The sequence below is a fragment of the Capricornis sumatraensis genome, chromosome 9, assembly GCF_032405125.1.
Source record: "Capricornis sumatraensis isolate serow.1 chromosome 9, serow.2, whole genome shotgun sequence".
NCBI classification, from domain to species: Eukaryota; Metazoa; Chordata; class Mammalia; order Artiodactyla; family Bovidae; genus Capricornis; species Capricornis sumatraensis.
Window position 1 is genome coordinate 90,007,535 of NC_091077.1, and position 15,320 is coordinate 90,022,854.

Here is a 15,320-nt window from a genome sequence, read left to right on the forward strand (position 1 = left end):
CAGAAAGGCAGCTATGCTTGCAATCATGTTTATTCCTTAGCTATGGTAGCAGGCTTCCCTTTAACATGCTAGTATTCTCTTCTTTTGCAGGGACTTTACGTTTTTGTGGTTTATTTCATTCTACACAACCAGACGTGCTGCCCTATGAAGGCCAGCTACACAGTGGAAATGAATGGGCACCCAGGACCTAGCACCACCTTCTTCACCCCCGGGAGTGGAATGCCTGCTGCTGGGGGCGAGATCAGCAAGTCCACCCAGAATCTTATCAGTGCTATGGAGGAGGTGCCTCTCCTTGCCCTTTCTCCTTCTCCATCTGTCTGTCTGTCCGTCTCATACACAACCTTTCCATTTGATAGAGTACAAGTTAAAAGGTGCCACGTAACTTTCAGGTCCTTTTCCTACTGATATTCTCTGATCTCTGATATTTGCTGTGCTTACTGTGGTACCATGTCTGTTATCTAATTCTTTTTCCTCTGTGCTTTGTGAGCTCTACTCACCAGTGGTTTGTACTGGGAAGTCAGCATGTAATTTGTCATTTCTTTCTTCAGAAGCTTCCTAATTTGACCTTTGTGCGTAGTCACTCAGTTGTATCCGACTCTTTGTGACCCCATGGACTGCAGCCCGCCGGGCTCCTCTGTCCTTGCAGTGACTAAATCTGCTTCAGAAATAGTGTTTCAAATACTGTTCCTTCATGAAAATATTTTCACGGCTCTCTTCCTTTGCCCCTCCCAATTCACCATTCAATCCCAGCAAACAAACAAACCTCCCACTGTTCCTGACCACATCGTTTTGGGTTCCTTTGTCTAAATCACGTTGCCACCAACCCATCATTAGTGTCAGCCATAGCACTGGTACCACTGCTCATATTTTAAGACGTATTGAGGTTATTTGTCCAGAAGGACATGGTCAGGAAGGTTACCCTGACAATTTCTGCAGTGCCTAAGATGTGCCTGCCTACTATTCCTTACAGAGCTTATATCAGTGTCTCTATAATAAAGAGCCAAGGGAAACAGTATTTGTGTGTGTGTCCTGAAAAAAATCAAGAAATCAAAGTCCATATATCTGAAAAGAAAACAGGTAATAAATAGGTGGGTAGATAAATAGATAATCTGCCTGTTCAGTGATATGTTTTATTGTATTTCATGTTAAATTTTGAAAGTAATTTTATTCATGTTAGGTGAAAATTAAGGTAAGTGATCACAAATAAAGTATCATATTTAAAGACTGGGATATATGTTTAGTACCCTTAAATGTTTAGCAACCTAGTACCATTTCTATATCCCAGAAGCTCTTAAAACTGAATTATTTTCACATCACAGCTGATAACAATAGAAACAAATATTGCCAGGATCAGCAGTGCAGGAGTAAATCTTAAAAAAAAAAATTTTTGTCTCTTTGATTGGTTACCCAGTTTAGATCTGTCTAGATCTGAACTGTGCAATACATTAGCTATTAACCATGTGTGACTGCTTAACTTTAAACCAGCCAAATTTAAGTAACAGTAAAAATTCAATTCATCCATCACCCTGGCCACGTCCAAGTGCTCAGCAGCCATCTTAATGGAGAGCAAAGATATAAAATGTCTGTAGCCTCACAGGACTCCGCCAAACCGTCCTGAACCATCGCTGTCCTGAAGAGTGCTAGTCCGATGTTCTGCTGCGTCAGGAAATGTTTCGGGTTTCCTCTTCTCTGATTGACTTATCCCTCCCTCAGATCACTTTCTTCGGTTGCGAGGCATCCTGCAGTCCCTCAGAGCACCTTGTATTGGGAGGCAGCAGTTGTGACGATTCAGTTCCTGGCCTGGGCTGTCTCGGGTGTAGCACAAAGCCATACCCTGAAGCGCGCCCTGCATTCCTCAGAAGCTTGGAATTGGCCTTGCTCCAGCTGTCAGCGAGGAACTGACGGAGACATTCTGAAAAGCCACGCAGAGAAGGGAAAGCATTAGGAAAGGAAGGATTAAGGGATTTTTTTTTTTAAGCAGTAACCAAAAAGGAAGCAAATATCTTTACTCACTTCAAGATAGAACTATCTTTTTCATCATTTAAATTTTAAAAAGGAGGACTTTAGAATTCTATCAAAGAGCTTTTCTTTTCAATTCAGTATATCCTTGTAGATAGCTACTATATTTAAAACTCTGTTTTATCTTAAAGATTAGGAGAGTTCTTTTCTAGTTCTTACACTGTTAACAGCTTTTTATTTTTTGCACATATTCTGTGAAAAACAATTAATGTATGGATTGGGTTAAAAGATACTTCTCTTTTTCCACACACAACAGCATAGAAATCTACAAGTAATTCTCATAGAGAAGTTGTTTAGTGTTACCAGGTTAGATTGTCTCATGAAAAGACATACTTTTCTGAAGAACAGGTCAAAGTAAATGTCTTACATCTATAAACAGTTCAACTGCCCTTTCACTTGGTCTCTGTAATGAGGTATAGAGATAAATAGCTCAGATAGATTTCAGGATAAATATATATATACTCATATTATGGTTTCCTTTTCTTCCAACCCCAAAGGTACCACCTGACTGGGAGAGAGCATCCTTCCAGCAAGCCAGTCAGGCCAGCCCTGACTTAAAACCAAGCTCACAAAATGGTGCCACGTTCCCTTCCTCTGGAGGATATGGCCAGGGGTCACTAGTAGCCGATGAGGAGTCCCAGGAGTTTGATGACTTGATATTTGCATTAAAAACTGGTATGTGAACCCTCAAACCCATTAGAAGGAAGCACTCTTGCTATGCTATGATTTATATCTTCTTCCCATGAAGTTTCAGAAGTACAATGTCACCCTTAGCGCATTCCAATTCCCATGACCCATTTCTAATCCCAGCCGAATTCTAGGATATTTTGTTCTTGGCACCAATATGAGACAACCTAAAAATAATTGACAATTTGCTTCTAAGAAAAAGGCATATTTTAACTCGATGTAAATATCTGTGCACTGAAATCTTGATGGATAGAACACTGATTGAGATAAATTCAGCACTGTAAGAATCTGGTAGCAACCTCCCTGAGAGAGTTTTGCCTTTGACCTGCCAAAGAGAATTTCTTATGGAGTAGCTTTGAAGCAGATACTTTCAAAGGCAACATAATGTGTCTCTCGTACAGTTCTACAGTTTTTAAAGTGCCATCATATGTAGTATTTCATTGGATCTTACTGTATATTCAGCTTCACCAGTCTGTGACCCCCATGGAGAATTGTTTTCCAATCAAATATGCAACTTCTTTCTTTTCCTTTTTTTTTTTTCCTCTCAGAAAAATGTTGATCTGTCACTGCTACCAAAAGTTCAGTGAACTTTTACATTTCCAGATGTACAAACATGCAAGAAGATATGTCTGTGCTCAGATGAATTTATTGAAAGTTATTCGAAAGTACATTCTATTATATATATCCCTGTGTTCAGATCAGTGCTTGGCAGTTGGTAAACCTTTTGTAGATGTTGTTGGAAAATGAATGAATGAGAAAGAGAAAAAAAGAGAAGGAGGGAGGGAGGAGGGAAGAAAAGAAAGAAAGGTGAAATTTAAGAGTTTGCTTGGCGGAATAGACACACAAACACAACATTAAGAAGAGTAAGATAAGTAGTGGAAAGAGTTGTTATTAATTATTAAGGATTCAAGGAAATTTACAAAAAAATCTGATCCATTGTGTCTTGAAGAATATGTTGAGTTTACATAAGTAAAGCATAGGAAAGGTGTTACAGGCTGAGGAAGCAGAATTAGCCAAAGCCCAGGGCTGCAAGGGATGGGGAGTGGGGTGAGTGAAGTCAGGCACCAGGAGCAAAGTCTGGAAAGTAGTTTACCTGCTTTGTTGATAAATCACTGTAGTTCCTCAGCTGGGTTTCAGCTGGCACCCTGTTTGGGATATTCACAGGCATGCTCAGTGAAAAGGTCCCCCTGACCAGATATACTTGGGAAACTGCAGAGATTCGGTATTCAGTTGAGAATTTTAACAGATCTAAAAAGTCCTAAAGAAACCCACTTCATTCACCTGTGGCTTCCAGAACACGTTTAGCAACAGATTCATTTGGAAAAGCAGAACACTTACTGACACTCTGCATGATAGAAAATTCTCTTCAGGTGCCACGCTAAGGGGTGGGCTTTTTATAGAACTCAGTAAGCCATGGAGGTTTTTGAGGAGAAGAACAACATGTTCCCACTGGTTTTGAGGCAAAGTAACTCTTAGGGAAGTCTGAAGAATAAATTTAGAAGCAAAATCAGAAAAGCTGAGAGGTAATTCCCATAGCCCCAAGAAACGTGGTTTAAACCGCGAACCTGGGAAGTGGCAAGAAAAAGGACAAGGGAAATGCTGAGGAAACACAGAGACGACAGTCAGCAAAGACTCATGCTGCTCACCTAGGAGACCGGGGAGTCGTACACAGAGCATTCGCTCGCTTGCTTGCTCTCAAGGGGACACTGGTGAGTTCAGACCCACGTGGATCATTTGATCATTCAGCCTGGTGGCTCTTAAATATTCAAGTTGGGATCTTTGGTGAGAGATCAAGGTTGGAGGTAATGATCTTGAATGGCATCGTGCAGAGTCACATGTGAAACTATGGGGAGAAATGAGTTTACTCTGGAAGAGTGGAAGCTAAGAGATGAGATGGAAGGAGGTGAGGAAGGAAACAGAGAGGGAAGAATGGAAGACGTGATGAGAAAAGAAAGGAAAGAAGAAGAACATCCAAGATAATACTTATGCTGAAGAGTGAATAGAAGAGGGTCCTACAAAGGCCACTGTAGCAAGGTCACGAGAACTAGAGAGAAGAGAGTTCCATGAAGGAGGAAGGGGCAAGTGTGTAAAATGCTCATCCGCGTTAGGGCTGAAAGGGGGCTTTCAGGTTACAAATAATTCTCAGGGTAGATTATGTCCCCGGCATTGCAATGCAGACAGTTGCTGTTATGACACTGGAAGCATGAAATGAATTCCTACAACATAATTAAATTAGATCTGGATCCTATATATATAACAAGTATTAAATGCATTCCCTTCAGGAATGCATGGAATGACTCGCTTACTTATAGACTGAGTTTACCATTCCTTAGAGTTCCCGAAACTCTTTTAGGAAGTAAATGCTTAAAAAGACCAAAATAGCAGTCTCTCACACTGGCTCCCTCTGTTTTTAGGAAAGGTACTATAATAATCAAGTCCTACCCCATAGATGCTTTCCATCATAGAATATGGTCAAATCAAAGGGGCAGCCCACCTGCCATTCTATCCACAGTGGAATTCACAGTTGACACACAGGCCAGATGTGGCTTAACCGGGAGTTCTGTTTGAACCTCATTGCACTTTTAACATTTTTTGGAGCCAAAATTTTAAAATGTAGAGATATGCCATAAAAATCCACAATTTCTTCATTTAAAAAAAAAAAATCTACCAATAAGGTGCTTAAAATCTAACACAGCATTGCTTGATTGGAGCTAAGTAATGGCTGCTCTTCTAGCAGGACGTGAGCTCTTCAGTTTGTCCCATGCCCACCAGCCCTGTGTCACTGATTCATGCAAGCCTCCCTTGCAACTGTGATGTTTGAGTTTATAAACCTTGACCTATCTCAGATCCGCCTTAACTGTGGGCCACACAAAGTCAAGTACTGGGAACAGTGGATCTTCCAAGTCTTTCTCATTGGAACCCCTAAACAACCTCAGAACCCTGTGTTACTGTTTGCATATATCTAAATAAGCATCTAAAGGTGTTATCCTGAGTTTAAATAGTATCAAACAATGTCATTTCTATTGTATTATAAATTTTAGGGTTTAAGGGTTTAAGTACCAGAGCAATTTGATGCCCACTGTTATTCATTGTATTTCAAAAATATAAAGCAAACTTTTATTCTACAGTTGGAGATTTTACACCATTCTCTTTTCTCTTTTAACTTGTATTGCCATTCTACTCACAGCACAGAATTTTATCCTAATTTAATATATTTTATGTTTGAAATTCATTTGATTGATGTAAAATACAAGCCCTGGCCCCCAAACCAGTCATGGATTTGTTTTTCCATTTGAATTTTAACCATATTGAATTTAATTTTTAAAAAAGAACACAAAGAAAAAGAAAACACAACTGACCATTTTCATTTTTAAAATAAGTTATTTGTCCCTGTAGGAGAAATTCACATTTCACTCTAAAAAGAGGACATAGTATCTTTCAATTAGTTGTTCTCGAAATACATCAGCCTCGGGACTTTCCTGGCAGGCTAGTGGATAAGACGCCAAGTTTCCACTGTAGTGGGCACAGGTTTGATCCCTGCTTGGGGAACTAAGATCCCAGCATGCCACACTGCACAACCATAAAGAAGAAAAAAGAAGTCCATCAGGCTCTTCACAGGGAAATGAGACAGTCAGTTCTAGACTAGTGGTGTCTTGTTATTATTAACAGAACTTTCCAATGTATCCTCATTGTCTCCAGCCAGGACTTTGGGAGAAAGAGAAGAATCACCCTAGAGCAGCCTCCATTTGAAGGAAGAGGAGAAGGTGTTGAGCTAACTAGAACAGACAGCCTACACAGAGCATGAGTCCAGAATGGAGGGGGATGTAGTCTGTGCACACCCCTGATGAGAAGTGTTTAGATTACTGTCATCTTTATGTCAGCCAAAGCTGGCGAGATTCTAGAAAACGTCAAGCTGGGAGCATACTGGGCTTTGAAACAGCGTGTTTTTTCACTGGGGTTTTCCCCAGAGGGACTAATCTGACTCCCCATCTTCCTTAGTCCATTAACTTCCTTCTTTTACCTCAAACCAGTGACACTAATGTCATGGTAGACGTTCCCTTCCTGGAAACCTTTAAATGATTTCTTTTTCAGTCAGAAGAAAATAAATACCAAGTCCTTGAACAGAAATGAAAACATTCAGAATCAAGGTCCAAATTCATGAACTCCTCAAAGAACCCATTAATAAATTTCTCTTTCAGAGGCATCACAGAAAACTACAATGACTTATTTAACTCCAGGAACTTAGGCACTCCAGTGTACTAAACAAAGTTAGATGGAGATCAAAGTGGAAAAGTAGAACTTGAAAAGATTTGGATTTCTTTGCCTCAGAAGCAAACTGAAGGAGTGTGACCTTTGTATCACTGCCACATTTCAAAAGGCCATAGGAAATAAGAACGGGCTTTGAGTTCAGAGACGTTTGTGTTGCGACCCTAGCTCTTCCGTCTTCTGTCTGCATGACTTCCAGTAGGGAGCTCAACCTTTCGGTTTCCTCATTTATCACATAAGGATTCTCATCGTTAGTTTCCATGAAGTTTAGAGATATGTCTATGTGAAGATTCTACTGTAGTGTCTGGCAGAATTTAAATTCAGTATGTGGTATAAAGTATCTGTTGTTAGGCTTAAAAACAGTTTTACATGTTTATAATGTGTTCTCTTAACACCTCAGTGTTCACTGCAACATAACTCTTGAAAATAGTGAGGTAGGTTGGTGCCTGAATATCTGCCAAGTAGTTTGAAATGTATTCTATAAACAGATGTGTGAACACTTGAAACCTGGGGGACAAAGAAGTCACGCAGTTAGAGCTGACCCCATAAGAGACCGTTAGTTCAGTTCAGTCGCTCAGTCATGTCCGACTCTTTGTGACCCCAAGGACTGCAGCACGCCAGGCCTCCCTGTCCATCACAAACTCCCGGAGTCTACCCAAACTCATGTGCATTGAGTTGGTGATGCCATCCAACCATCTCATCTTCTGTCATCCCCTTCTCCTCCTGCCTTCAATCTTTCCCAGCATCAGGGTCTTTTCAAATGAGTCAGCTCTTCACATCAGGTGGCCAGAGTATTGGAGTTTTAGCTTCAACATCAGTCCTTCCAATGAACACCCAGGACTGATCTCCTTTAGGATGGACTGGTTGGATCTCCTTGCAGTCCAAGGGACTCTCAAGAGTCTTCAACACCACAGTTCAAAAGCATCAGTTCTTTGGTTCTCAGCTTTCTTTATAGTCCAACTCTCACATCCATACATGACTACTGGAAAACCCATAGCTTTGACTAGATGGACCTTTGTTGGCAAAGTAATGTCTTTGCTTTTTAATATAAGAGACCATCGGATGTATTAAAAGACAACACCCTATATTTGGTGTCAGAAGTCCAGTTGGAGGGACTTCCCTGCTGGTCCAGTGACTAAGACTCTGTAGGGAGTCTAATGCAGGGAGCCCACCTTCAATCCCTGGTTAGGGGACCAGATCCCACATACTGTAACAAAGATTGAAAATCTCACATGACACAACTTAGATCCAGCATAGCCAAATAAATTAATTAATTAAATTAAAAAAAAATAGAGAATTCCCTAGCAGTCCAGTGGTCAGGGGCTTTCGCTGCCATGGACCTGGATTCAGTCCCTGGTCAGACAACTATGATCCCACAAGCAGCATGGCATGGCCAAAAACAAAGTAAAATTTAAAAAAAGAAGTCTAGTTGTATATCTTCATTCTAGAATTTCCCTGCTATGTGACATGGGCCATTCAGTGAACACCTCTGATCCCCATTCAATCTCTGTGTCTATAAAACAGGACTACTACTCATGCTTTCTAACTAAAGTATGTTGAAATGTTGAGGAGAGACTCTAGATAAATGTGAATTGTTACTTGTGGTTCCTTTGACATCGCCTGTTCATTCTACCAAGAGGGAGAGTTACTATCATCACCCTTACTGGATTTTTCATAAATTTTTAGCTTAAAATTTAAGCTCGAAAATGCTTTTCAGAATATCAGGATGCCTATTGCCAAGTCGGAGAAAGTGATAGCACCCCACTCCAGTACTCTTGCCTGGAAAATCCCATGGGCGGAGGAGCCTGGTGGGCTGCAGTCCACGTGGTCTCGAAGAGTCGGACACGACTGAGCGACTTCACTTTCACTTTTCACTTTCATGCATTGGAAAAGGAAACGGCAACCCACTCCAGTGTTCTTGCCTGGAGAATCCCAGGGACGGCGGAGCCTGGTGGGCTGCCGACCGTGGGGTCGCACAGAGTCGGACACGACTGAAGTGACTTAGCAGCAGCAGTGTTACCAAATACCTTCCTAGACCACTGAATGAATTACAAAGAGACAAGAAACCTGGGCTGTGTTCCCAGTTCTGCCGTGTTATACTTCTGTGGAGGATGTGTTCCGTCTTGAGTCTCGGCGAGGGATTAGGATTTGGGTATTGTGCATTTATGTCAACTGGGAGGAAACTGAAAAGGAGGACCAGGTGGCTCACACAGATGTGGTGACTCAGGGGAGGCTGCAGCAAGAACTTGCTGACATCGTCCAGGGCTCCACGCTACTGGACAAGGAGGCGACACCCAGTCACTTGTACAGCTGCACCCACGTTCAACCTCTCAGCCCCGTGTGCCCCGACACTCACAGTCTGCTCAGCAGGCTCTCAGTTCATGAACTTCTTTCAAGCATGCTTTGTCGCCATACTGGGCAGATGCTTATACGTTCCTGGTGTCATTTAGAGGGGCTTCCCAGGTGACTCGGCAGTAAAGAATCCACCTGCAGTGGGGAGACATGGGTTCGATCCCTAGGTCAGGAAGATCCCCTGGGGGAGAAAATGGTAACCCACTCCAGTGTTCTTGCTGGAAAAATCCAATGGACATAGGAGCCTGGTGAACTGCAGTCCACGGAGTCTCAAAGAGCTGGACGTGACTGAGCACAGACAATGACTAAATCAGAGGGAGTTGGTGCTCGATTGTTACACTAAGCCCCACTTTCTCCTGGTACTAATGCTGAGGTCCTTCCTTTCTGTTTCTCTGGAGTTAATCCCATATTGGGCAACTGAACCATTGAGTTACTCAGATCAAGCTGCTATAGGCCTCAGGGCCTCAGTCACCACTTTATAAAATGCCAGTGTGTCACCAATCCACTGGGAGGTTCTTCTGTTATAAGTTGGGCAGTTCCTCTGCTTCCCTGGCAGAGACACATGGGCCCTTTGTCCTTCAAAGACAGTGTGGCAAACTCAAATATTACTTAAAACGTAGGGCCAAACACCATAAGGGATTCAAGAAGACTGATAACAACAGCAGCGAAAGACTAGAATATGTCTATTTGGTAAAGTCCAGTCAGGTTAGTATCTTGAAAGACAATGCAGCAAGTTCCAGGCTTGATGCAGTTTATAATAGGAACTAATGTTTGTTCTTGAGAAGGCAGTGGAATGCAGAATAGATCAGAGGGACATTCTGATGAACTGGTGATAAAAATTAAAGAGGCATTTTCAAGAACTAAGATGCAGAACATAATTTATTACTGTACTCAACAAACCTTTGCTGAATACACACAGTGGCTGGGCACTGTCCTGTGACCTGGGGGACATAATCCAATGGAAGAACCAGAAATTTTTAAAGAGAATCAACATGTTGTCATGGGTAGCACAGGAGATGCTACCTGAGTTGATATTTATAGGAAAAGTGAAAGCAACCAAGCAGAAGGGTTGAGGGGCAGGGAAAGAGCCTTCTAGGCAGAAGTGCTGATTAATGACATTGTGGGGAAAGGGAGTGACCAGTGGCTCTAGTGAGACATTTAGGCGAGAGAGCAGGACAGAGTCAGATGGATCAGCCTTCAAGCTGGGCTGAAGACAAGCCCTCCAGAGATCAGACAGCAGGAGGAGACACGAAAAAAAGCAGAAGAGCTTTGAAAAGGGTCCACAGGATAAGATGGGCCAGTGCCGTGTCACGGAACCAAAGCCAGGCAGTGGGGTTTCAACAGCAGCCTTTAAAAGAGAGAGGGTGGGAAGGACAGAGACCCAAAAGAGGGAGGGTTTGGCTAGAAGGAGATCCTTAGCAGGCTCCTGCTTCCATCTCCAAATAGGTTGAGAAGAAGCTAATCCATTGTCTTCGCATAGCTACCAGCTCTGCAAAACTACCTTTCCTACACCTCAGATAGAAAGGGAAGTATGAGCTGCCCGGGTAACTGGTTTTTCACTTTCCGTCTTGTTTGCAATCTTGTGCCCAGCAGAGGGGGTGGGGCTGGGAGCTGTAATCTCTGATGATTCAGCCAACAGCACACCCTGTGACTACATCCCTATTCTGTCTGTGTGTATGTGTGAGAGAGAGAGTTTGTGTGTTTACACATTACAGAAGAAAACAGCAAGGTGTTAGTCTAGCCTTGTGTCAAGTTTTCTGAATCATTCCGAGTTGGGAAAAAAGTAGTAAATAGTGGCACTTCCTCAATACAAAGATTCTGGGTGCTATCTGCAATCAACAGCTAGCTTTGTGGGATTCCTATGCAGATCTGTTTTTGGCACTGGGTTACATCATTATTTTTATCTTGGGATCAGATCTGAGTCATTCAGAGCCAGTGTCTTCGGGGTGCTGATACGATACCATGTGTTAATGCACGGTTTTCTCAGGTCCCTGCCCACACCAAGTGTCAGCCGAGGGACCTGCTAGGTTCAGTAGATGTAGGGTCGAAGGATATATGTTTTCTAACAGCAAATCCTACCCCCCACCCTCTGCGCTGAAAAATTCTAATTAACTCGCCTGATTTCTTTTGTACTTTAATAAACCCCCAATTAAGAAATGGTGTTCCTGGAGTAAGTTATGCCTGTCAACCATGTAGAAACAGGAAAAAAAGGATTGAGAACACGAATCCATGTCTTTAGAAATTAATCTGTACTTACGGAAACTACCAAAAGGAATTTAAAATACAGTTTAATAGTTGTTAGGTGTCAATAATATGTATTCTATGTGTATAGCTCACTTTTTACTAAGACAGTGGAAACAGACGTGTGTTAGCTTAATGGAATTTGACCGCTAATTTGCTGCACTAATAGTTGGGAGTTTTGTGTTTATTCTTCTTTCTGCTGCAGGCGCTGGTCTCAGTGTCAGTGATAATGAATCCGGTCAAGGCAGCCAGGAGGGAGGCACCTTGACTGACTCCCAGATTGTGGAACTCAGAAGAATCCCCATTGCCGACACCCACCTCTAGCACCTCAGTAATCATTAGAACGAGGGTACTTTCATATTTGTATTGGCTCTGTGCTAAAACGTTCTATAATAGGATTCTGTGAATTGTGCTGGATGATGAAGCCAGAAGTGATTGTTGTGTTCGGAATATAAATTACTTACCTTTGTGCAACCTGAAAATTAACTGCTTACAGTGAAAGCCTGGATCGATTTCTATCAGTTAATAGGATTGATTTATATCAGTTAATAGAATGTACATATTCCAAGAGTATTCATTGTTTTTTAATAATGCTAACATTGTTTAATAAAAGTAATAACAATCAATAAAAAACATAGAATCCATTTGGCATCACACAAGCTTGTTGTTTATGAGAAAATATTGTGCCCAAGCAAAGAAGCAAATTCTGTCTAGACAGTGTCCATCACCCAGTTTCTTCCCACACTGATACAGGTGATCCAGATTTAAGACTTCACCTTCATTCCTAAAAGCCAGAAAATGTATTGTCTGCTGATTTTGCACCCGAGTATTGATGGAGTACTGTAGTTTACATAGTCTTTCATCAAAAGTATTTATTTCTGCTCATTACAAAATTAGGGAACTGAACATCTTCCAGAATGAATGTTCTGTTCCCAGTTAAAAATAACTTCACCAAGCATTTTAACACAGCTAAGAAGAGGATCATCCAAACAGTGCAGAGTTTGTTTGGGAGAAGTTATTTCTTGGTTTGGATTTTTCAGTCTTTGACTTGGAATGAGAAATCAGAAAGTCTGTCCTAGAACAAACACTATTGTGTTCAAGATGATTTCATTGACTATAGTTCCAGAAGAATCCTTTAAGGACAGAACAAGGTTGTTCTAAGAAAGACTTTTTGGCCTTTTATTTTTGAATTCTCAAGTATTTGGGGGAAAAAATCAGTAGTCATTTTAAGAAAAAATTAAAATTGAATAAAGAAACCCACCTAAGGGAAATTTTGTTAATAATTTCCCTTAAAACCATAATTAAATCACTCAAGTGTTCTATCATCACCATGAAAAGTGGCTTTATTTTTTATAAAGCCTGAAGTGGCAGTATTAATCTTGATGAATTATAAAATGACTCTCCTTTCTTCTCCCTGTTGGTACTCCCCTACTTCCATCTCATATTATATTGTTTTGATCAATCTGTTGTCTTTTTAGCTGCCCAGGAAACAAAAACTGCACAACAAAGTCAAACAGCATAAAAGATAAAAACATTAATGGCAGAGTCACAATCCTTTTTAGGAAGTTTAGAAATGGTGGTAATACAATTGAAATATACATTAAATGACAAATAAATGTGTTGCCTCTCAAGCTACAGCATTGTACTATAGTATCTTCCAAAATAGGATAAAAGCAGTTGATGAAATTGGTTATAAAGTAAAAATTTAGCATGAAAATTTGTAAATGGGTAATAACCATTTTAAAAATGTTAATAGGCTTTAATGAATTTGAGGCTTAGATGATGATTGTAGAAATGTGAGATTTCATGGTGTGGAATCCATGAGTCATAATGACTGTAACATTTTTTGGCAGATAATTTTATTCTTATTTGTCTCTTAAGGTGAAGTTAGCTTATTGTCAGCATTTTTAAAGCTCCTAAAAGGATTATAACTCCACCATGATGAATAACAAAGGCAATTGTCAATATCTATTTTCATTTCTACTTGTCAGAATTTGGAAAAATCTGGCCAAAACCATTCTCAATCAGGGACAGCTTTCTTACTGTAGCTCACTGAGTTTCTATTGCTATCCAAAATGCCATCTCACTAAAGAATCAGAAGAACCTCCTGCCACTGATCAGCATGATTCTTTAAATATTGAAAGGAAAGGCAAGATTTTGAGAAGCTACAATCCTAAAACAAATAAGCTTCATATTCCAACAGCGGCAATGTTTGGCCATTCAGTTTCCTCTCAATGTAGAATATAAAATGGGACATCAGCCAGGGAAGGACGTAGGAGGAAGCAGATCAATTTGTGGTCTTGACAGTTCAAAATCTAGAAGTGTGACACTTTGTGATCTTTCTTTTCCAGGCTTGATACTCCTCCATGACATTTTAAAAATAGAATTATTAAGATAGATTATTATTATAATTATTAAGATATTCACATTCAATACAACTCACCCATTTAAAATGTGCAATTCAGTAGTATTTGACGATATGATATTGTTGGGGTTTTTCATTTTTGTTGGAGTCTCTAATTTAATTTCTTTGGGAAGTGTCTCTGCTTCTGCATTTTTGTGATTATTTAAAATTTGTGTTTCTTGTTGCTTTAGTTCTTTCTCAACTTTTTTTAGAATTTCTTTTTTAAGAGGATTTTCCTAATTTGGATGCAAGTGCAGACAGGTATGGGGCTTCCCAGGGGGCTTAATGGGTAAGGAATCCATCCGCCAAGCAGAAGATACAGGTTCAGTCCCTGGGTCAGGAAGATCCCCTAAGAGAAAGAAATGACAACCCACTCCAGTATTCTTGCCTGGGAAATCCCATGGATGGAGAAGCCTGGCAGGCTACAGTTCATGGGGTTACACAGAGTTGGACACAACTTAATGACTAAAGAGCAGCAGCAGCAGCCAACAGGTATGCACTTGAGATGTGGGGTAGCAATAGAGCCAGGAGAATTCAACTAAGAGGGGAGAACAGGCACATGAAAATCTTAGTAAGCAAAGCACAGAAAGCATCTCACCCTGGAACTGGATCTTTGAGTTGGTTTTCGATCTCTTGAGCTGTTTTAGGGTTTAATTAGTATTTTCCATGGTTCCTAAATCTGACCATAGAAGTTTAAACATGTAATGGGGCTGTGACTGGAAAAAAAAAAAAAAATGCCATTCAGGAACCTAGCTCCCAAACTATCTTGTGTTTACCAGCACTTAAGGTCCACTTTGAGTTTAGCCTTAAGTGCCCTGGGTAGATCTGTTTGAGGGTAGATCTCAAACAGAGAAGACAATGTTGAATTTTCAAAGCAACTGGGTGGCAGAATGGATCACCTCTAGGCAGCCTGACCTTAATTGGGAACAGAGAAAACAATGAGGGAAATCCTGTGTTTCTTGTGATTTTTGTTAATGGCACGACCCAGCTCTCCAGGACTGCCCTAGGAGGATGTAAGTCAGAGGACCAAGTTGCCTGTAACATTTAAAGAATGGACCAAGCGACAAAGGCTCAGAACTCTTCCATTACCTTGAATCTCTTCTAGTTTCATTGACCAACAAGTGAAATAAAGGTGAGTGATTTTCATAAGGCTTAGTTGGTACTTTGATGTTATTATTCAATACATCTCATCTACCCAAACTTTTCTCTTATTAAAATAATTTCAACACTATAATAGAAAAACAAACTCACCTTTGCAAAAATTTAGAAAACCCCACATGCTTAATTAAACTGTAATCCATACTACCTAGCTCATATGATGAATACACGTGCAGTATTTTTAAGAAATAAT

The 15,320-nt window shown here is 40.7% G+C and overlaps 1 protein-coding gene across 1 annotated transcript in view; it reads left to right on the top strand.

Moving 5' to 3' along the window:
* The window catches only part of ADGRV1 (adhesion G protein-coupled receptor V1), a 537,422-nt gene extending 525,533 nt beyond the window's left edge, over nt 1-11,889 (top strand). The window contains exons 88-90 of the mRNA XM_068981126.1: nt 91-282; nt 2,517-2,694; nt 11,771-11,889. Of these exons, the coding sequence (XP_068837227.1) occupies nt 91-282; nt 2,517-2,694; nt 11,771-11,889 (489 nt within the window). The remainder of the gene's footprint in view (nt 1-90; nt 283-2,516; nt 2,695-11,770) is intronic.
* The last annotated feature ends 3,431 nt before the right edge of the window (nt 11,890-15,320 follow it).